At 38.6% G+C, this 6,417-nt stretch overlaps 1 protein-coding gene across 1 annotated transcript; it reads right to left on the minus strand.

Moving 5' to 3' along the window:
* Positions 1 to 3,796: 3,796 nt before the first annotated feature.
* Positions 3,797 to 6,044, minus strand: LOC308653238 (melanoma inhibitory activity protein 2-like; the record flags this gene model as incomplete). Its single annotated transcript, XM_081301826.1, is given in 2 exon segments — positions 3,797 to 3,898; positions 3,900 to 6,044. Coding segments are annotated over 2 exon segments (2,247 nt in total).
* Between the last annotated feature and the right edge of the window lie 373 nt (positions 6,045 to 6,417).

Raw genomic sequence — 6,417 nt, forward strand, 5'->3', positions numbered from 1 at the left:
ATGGCTCAAGTACACCAATTGTTATCTATCTAAAATACCTGCTTTTGCAGAATTTTGGAAATAGTTGTGACTTAGTATAACTCCTATAACAAAAATACCATACTGGAAGGCGTTAATAACAAATTATTTCTCCATGTTTTGAAGGAGTAAGTCCAAGGTCAATGTAGTATCAGATCCAGAGTCTGGTGAGGGCCCACTTTGTGGCATGTAGACAGCCCCCTTCTCCTTGCATCCTTTCCTGGCTCACAGCATAAACTGTAATGTCTTCCTCATCTTGTAAGGAAATTAATCTCATCATGAGGGTTCCAGCATCATGACCTCATTAAACCAAATTATTTCTCAAAGTCTTGCCTCTCAACACCATCCAATCTGGCCTTAAGGTTTCAATGTATAAAATTTGATGGGGCATAAACTCAGTTCATAAGTTGCAAATAACTTATGTGCATTTCTTAATCCTGTTTGAGGTCTGACTTCTCTCTGAGGCTTTGGCTTAAAACTATAGATCATCTTCCTGATCTAACTACCTGTCTTTCCATAGTTAAGGCAAGCCACGTACTGTACTTTTCTCTAGCTCTTTACCATATCGTGTGATCTATGCTTGTTTACTTCCTTGCTGTATTCAAAGTTCACATTTGTTGGCTCAGGTTGCTGTAATGATATGCCATAGACTGGGTGTTTCTGGAGTTAAACAGAACATGTATTTTTCACAATTATGGAGGCTGGAAGTATGAAATCAAGGTTCTAATGAGGTAGATAGGTAGACCTCCCATAGGCACATAGGATAAGGGCCTTGGAGGAGAAGGGAAGAAAGGAACAAGACCGTGCCATCCTATCCTGGAGAACATCCTCTTACTGACTGAGACAGTTTTCAGCACAACAGTTCTTCCTTAATTATCCTTATCTCTAGTGATAGCCAACCACAAAATCTATCCTTACCCCAAGTACTATCTCTTGTGCCAATAAACCACATCATCCCCACCTTATGCTAATAAAGGCTTAGAAAATACTTTTCTCCAGATTTGCTCAAGAAGACAAGACAGAGAAAGTTGATGGCCCTTTTCTGAATTCTGTATTTACATGTCATCCCACAGTCACCCATATAGATGGATGGAGTCCATGAAATCCCCTAGGCAATACATACTCATTGGCAACCCTGTCTTAGGAGACCCTACCTCTTCTGGAGATCTTTTATTACTATAATAAATCCTATTAGTTTTTCGCACCTTTGTGTCTATGGATTTAATTCTTTGAATTCACGAGAAAGTGGAGAGGCTGAGCTGTACAGGTCCCCTGCCTGGACAAGTTTCACAGTTTCTCCTGAGCTTGTTCTCTTGGCTGAAAGATAATCACCTTCTCACTGTCGCCTCACATGACTTCTCTGTACACTCAGCTGTTCCTGGTGTCTTTCTATAACAGGTCACCAGTCCTTTTAGATTAAGGTCCCATCCCTATGACCTCATTTGCCCTTAACGACCTCTTTAAAAACCCTCTCTCTAAAGCCAGTCACATGTGGGAGGGGTCTTAGAGGTTTAATCAATGAATTTGGGGGAGGTATAATTCTATCTATAATACTTATAAGCTGTCTGATGCTTCAAGGAATTTGCTCAATCTGTAGCCTTTTTTTCTTATTCAGAATTATTTTCACTGAACAAAACAAATAATTTATAATTATTTATTTAATATGGTTTTATTAAACTATAAAGCTTTGTTTAAAAGGAGAGAAAATTGCCAGCAGGGCTTTATCCTAAATATTGAAAGTTTAGATTGTGCCTTCATAAGATCACTTCTATTTTGAAAAACATCTGTGAAGAGGTTACATTCAGAACACTCATAGAATTGAAATGAATGAAACCTCAGAAACATCAGTTTAGAAACTTTACAGCATTCTTTCCAGCTCAGCAGCACAATTCACAATAGCTAGACTGTGGAAACAACCTAGATGCCCTTCAATAGATGAATGGATAAAAAAAATGTGGCATTTATACACAATGGAATAATACTCAGCACTAAAAAATAACAAGATCATGGCATTTGCAGGGAAATAGATGGCATTAGAGCAGATTATGCTAAATGAAGTTATCCAATCCCTAAAAAACAAATGCCGAATGTCTTCTCTGATATAAGGGAGGTGACTCAAAACAGAGTAGAAAGGAAGAGCATGAGAAGAAGATTACCACGAAACAAGGAAAAGAGTGAGGGAAAGGGAGGGAGAAGGGAATTGCATGGAAGACAGAGGAGACCCTCATGGTTTCACAAAATACATATTCGATGGTGTGAGGGGGAAGGGAAGAAAAAAAGAGAAAGAGAGAGATAAGTGTCACAGTAGAATGGGTAGAGAATAGTGATGGGAGTGGAGGGGAGGGAGGAATTGGGAGGGCAGCAGAATAAAACTGACACTAGGATTGCTGTCTGTATACACATGGATGTATAACCAATGTGATCCTGCAATCTGTACACGTAGAAAATGAGAATTCATACCCTATTTGAATCAAATGTATGATATGTCAAGATCATTGTATTGTCTTGAGCAACTAATAAAAAAATATTAAAAAAACTTTCAAAAGTGACAAACCAATGGGGCGAAAAAAGAAACCCTGGGAGATTTTATAAACGTGTAGATAAGAAATTGTCAATCTGTTTTAGAAAGCCATCTTACGATTTTACATTCTCTCCAGTAATGTCAGAGAATCTCAGTTGTTCTGTGTCCTCACAAGCATATGGTGTCATCAGTCCTTTTATTTTAACCATTCTTTGTGCATAAAAATATTTCTCTGTGGCCTTAATTTATACATTTCTAAAGCACTTAGGCAAATGGGTATTAACCCATTTCCCGTCTCTCCATTCTTATTCCTTTCTTCATATGTCCACTGATACTCATTTTGGGTTTATTTGAGCTACTGCAGATTGATCTAAAAATTTATCTACTTACAATTCTCATTTATTACTCTGCTTTGCCACCCTGGGCAAGCCTGCTTATTTAAAAACAGATAATGCCCCTTCATATATACTCTGTGCTTTTGCACAATTTAGGACTCATTAGAATACAATTTTAACCCATGGAATTACTCATACTCCTACCAAAAAATACTGGATTGAACTAGCACATCTTACCCTAAGACATGCCAATTAATAGAAAAAATTTTCAAAAAGGACCAAACCCATAGCATTATACAATTCTTAATTTTATGAAAATGGGAATAAAAGAAAATATATAAGAGACAATGGTGATCAAGTGAACTTAAATGGGGGTTTATAATTCCGAAAAAATTTTCCGGAGAACTGGAAATTTTTTGTACTTAAAATCTCCTGTTTACATGAGAGTCATGTTTTCTTTTATACTCTTCATATGCTCTGGTTATTTTTTATGGAAAAACTAGCTGATTTTTATTATTATCCTCAATGCCAAACAAAAATTTAAATCAATTAAAATCTTTCATTAAGCATAGTTACTTTCACATATGCTACAATCATAATACGTACATTTCTTTGCATAAAGGCACACACTTTGATTGGATTTTTAAAAATCCCCGACTACAAGATTATGTATATAGAACTCCCATTGTTGCTTATGTAATAGTAAATTAATCAAATTGACTTACTCTATCTAGAATAAAATAAAATAAAAATAATTTACTGATAAAATCAATTTTAAAATAATCTTTATTTACAAAATACAATTCTAACAATTATAATTCCATTAAGCTTCAATTGGAAGCTTAATCATTTAAAAGTATAATCATTTGAGTAAAAGCAGTAAAAATGAGAGATAGATTACTTTTGAGGTCAGATAAATCTGTCAAGTTTCTTGTTGTGGTTCTGTATGTTGGGTAGCAGGCTCATTTGAAGCTGGACTCAACCCTGAAGGGAACTCACTTCTACTTTCAGAATGCACGGGAGGGAGGGGGGGGGAATTCAGCTCTTGGGGGGGGATAATGAGGAAAACACCATGGCTCCATTGGGAATGGAGGGGGTGGTGGGCCCCATGGAAAATATTCTTGAGATGCTCCATACATGTTTCCTGGAGGAGGTGGAGGAAAAAAAGGTCCTCTTCTCATGAACTGATTCCTTGGATCCACTGGAAACAATGGACCTCTGATTGGAGGGAAAGGTGAGAAAGCAAAGCCAGAGGCAGTTTCTTGGTTTTCAGCAGGGAGAGATGAATCAGACACATTGGAATTATCAAGATCCACTTTGGAATCATTTCTACTGCATTCCATTTCAGAAAACATAGGCCCACCCATTTGATCCAAAGGCGGCGGAGTAGAACTTCTGAGTTCTGCTGGTCCCGATGGTCCACCATAATTAGAATAACATCCATCTTGCCTTGGTAGAGGAAGACGTAGATCACAATATGGTTGGCCTGGTGGAGCCATCATCATCTTAGGGTTCTGTTCCCACGGAGATGACAGGGGCCTAATGTTATAAGGCACTCCCTGATGATCAGTTATCCCATCATAGCCGGATTCTCTTCTTTCATTGATAATTTGAGGGCCCAGAGAATCTGGGCCTCTTGAGCCTCTTCTTCCTACCCCTGGAAGAAAAGTTGAGAGTCTGAGTGAACCCTCCTTTTCCAGAAGTGGAGCTCTCATTTCAGATGAAGCATTTGGGAAATGCTCTCTGCCAGTGGCTGTATTTGAAACATGAAGTGCAGAAGGATCTTTTTTAAATTTAAACTCATTTTTGGTGAAGTTTTGACTGTCGTGAGCCTCTTGTTTCCCTAAATCATTGAGGTATCTTTCAGCACTCTGAGCTGCCCACTCATTATCTTGTGCTTTTTCCTCATAGTGTGTAATCTGCCCCTGATAAAAACAAATGGTTCTCTCTAATTCTTCAAGTTCTTTGATTTGCTTTCTATAGGTCTTAAGCTGTTCACTTGCATGGCTGATGTTTTCCTCCATTTTGAAAAGTTTCTCCTCTTGCACTACCTGGTCATTTTCCTCTTCTGTTACTTTCCTCTGGAATTTCATTACAATGGCTTCATATTCTTCAATGATGAGTTTAAGTTTCTGCTCAAGATGCTGATTCTCACTTTCAAGTTGTGTATTTTTTAACTGCAAAGATGCTTGTTCTGTCTTAAGATTTTTAATCTCTTCTATAAGGTCTTCCTTTGTTTCAACAACTTCAGATACTAAAGTAAAAACTCGATTTCTTTCTCCTTCTAAGATTTTAAAAGAGGAATTTAACTTATCAGCATAAAGCTGTTTCTTCAAAGCTCCATTTGGCTGATCCTCTAAGTGAGCACCGATTTCTGATTCACTTTTCACTTCCAACTCCAAGTTACCATCGTCTATTAGGTCTTCTTCAAGCACAGGAGCCGAATCTTTCATCAAGTGTTCAGACAGAGACTTAATGTGATTTTCTCTGTCTCTTAGACCTTGTTCTTCATGTTCTTTGAAGTCTTCAAGTGTTGTTTTCTGTTTATTAAGGCCATTCACGTCTTCTTCCCATACTTCTGCTTCGTGTAAAAGCTGTTTCTGACTTTCCAGGAGTTGGGAATTTTCATTTGAAACTTCTTTTATTGGTACCTTCAGTCCTTCTGCATTCAGGTGAAATATTGTTAAGGTTGTTGTAGCTTCAGGTATATGCGATCTGAGGGATTTTGATTCCTCTTCTGGGGACTTAATCCTTTTTGATATATGCTCTATCAATTCATTCTGTTGAGAATGTTTAGTTTTCTCTTCTTTTAGCTCTTCTTCTAGAAAGAGTATTTCATCCTCCAATTTAGATACGGACCTATCCAGGTTTGCGTATATTGCCTCCAAATTTTCCACTTGTATCGACTCCTTCTCCAAAATGGCATTCTTTAAAGATGACTCTAAGTCTTCATATTCTTTTTGAACAAGACTGACTTTTTCAAGTAGTCCACATTTTTCCTCAATTATTTCAGAAAGTTTTAGAGCAAGCTTTTTTTCTCTTCTCAAGTAAAGCCTGCTTCTCACAGACTGAAAACTTCTCCACAAAAACAAGACAACAACAAAAAATCCAATAGCTATACGTATCCCCAACTCCCATGGACAGCCATAAGGAATAGGGTGTGTTTCCATGTCTTCAGACAAGGCACACCACAACCCTGCTTACTTCTTCCATTACCACCCCCAAGTATGGCTAAGGGGCACCTGTTGCCCCTCCACCACACTAAGGCTACTTTGGCTATTTCCTCCACAACCACACCATGCCCAGCCAAAAGAGGCTATGGACACTCAGGCCTTTGGTCAGGAATATAAACCTGCACCAGGCAACGGAGCAGACCATTGTGAACCAGTGAGGGTGGGGGGCGTTGTGGGCATGGGCATGGGAGCCCCAGTCATGGGCTCCCAGGGGCCTAGCACACTCACACTGCCTATAAGGGAAGTCTGGGCCCCTCCCCTAGGCTGTGCATCCTGAAGTAGCGCAGGTTCAAGCCTGTCCCAGTGGAGC

This window comes from Spermophilus citellus (genome assembly GCF_964194105.1).
Source record: "Spermophilus citellus genome assembly, chromosome: 1".
Classification (NCBI taxonomy): Eukaryota; Metazoa; Chordata; class Mammalia; order Rodentia; family Sciuridae; genus Spermophilus; species Spermophilus citellus.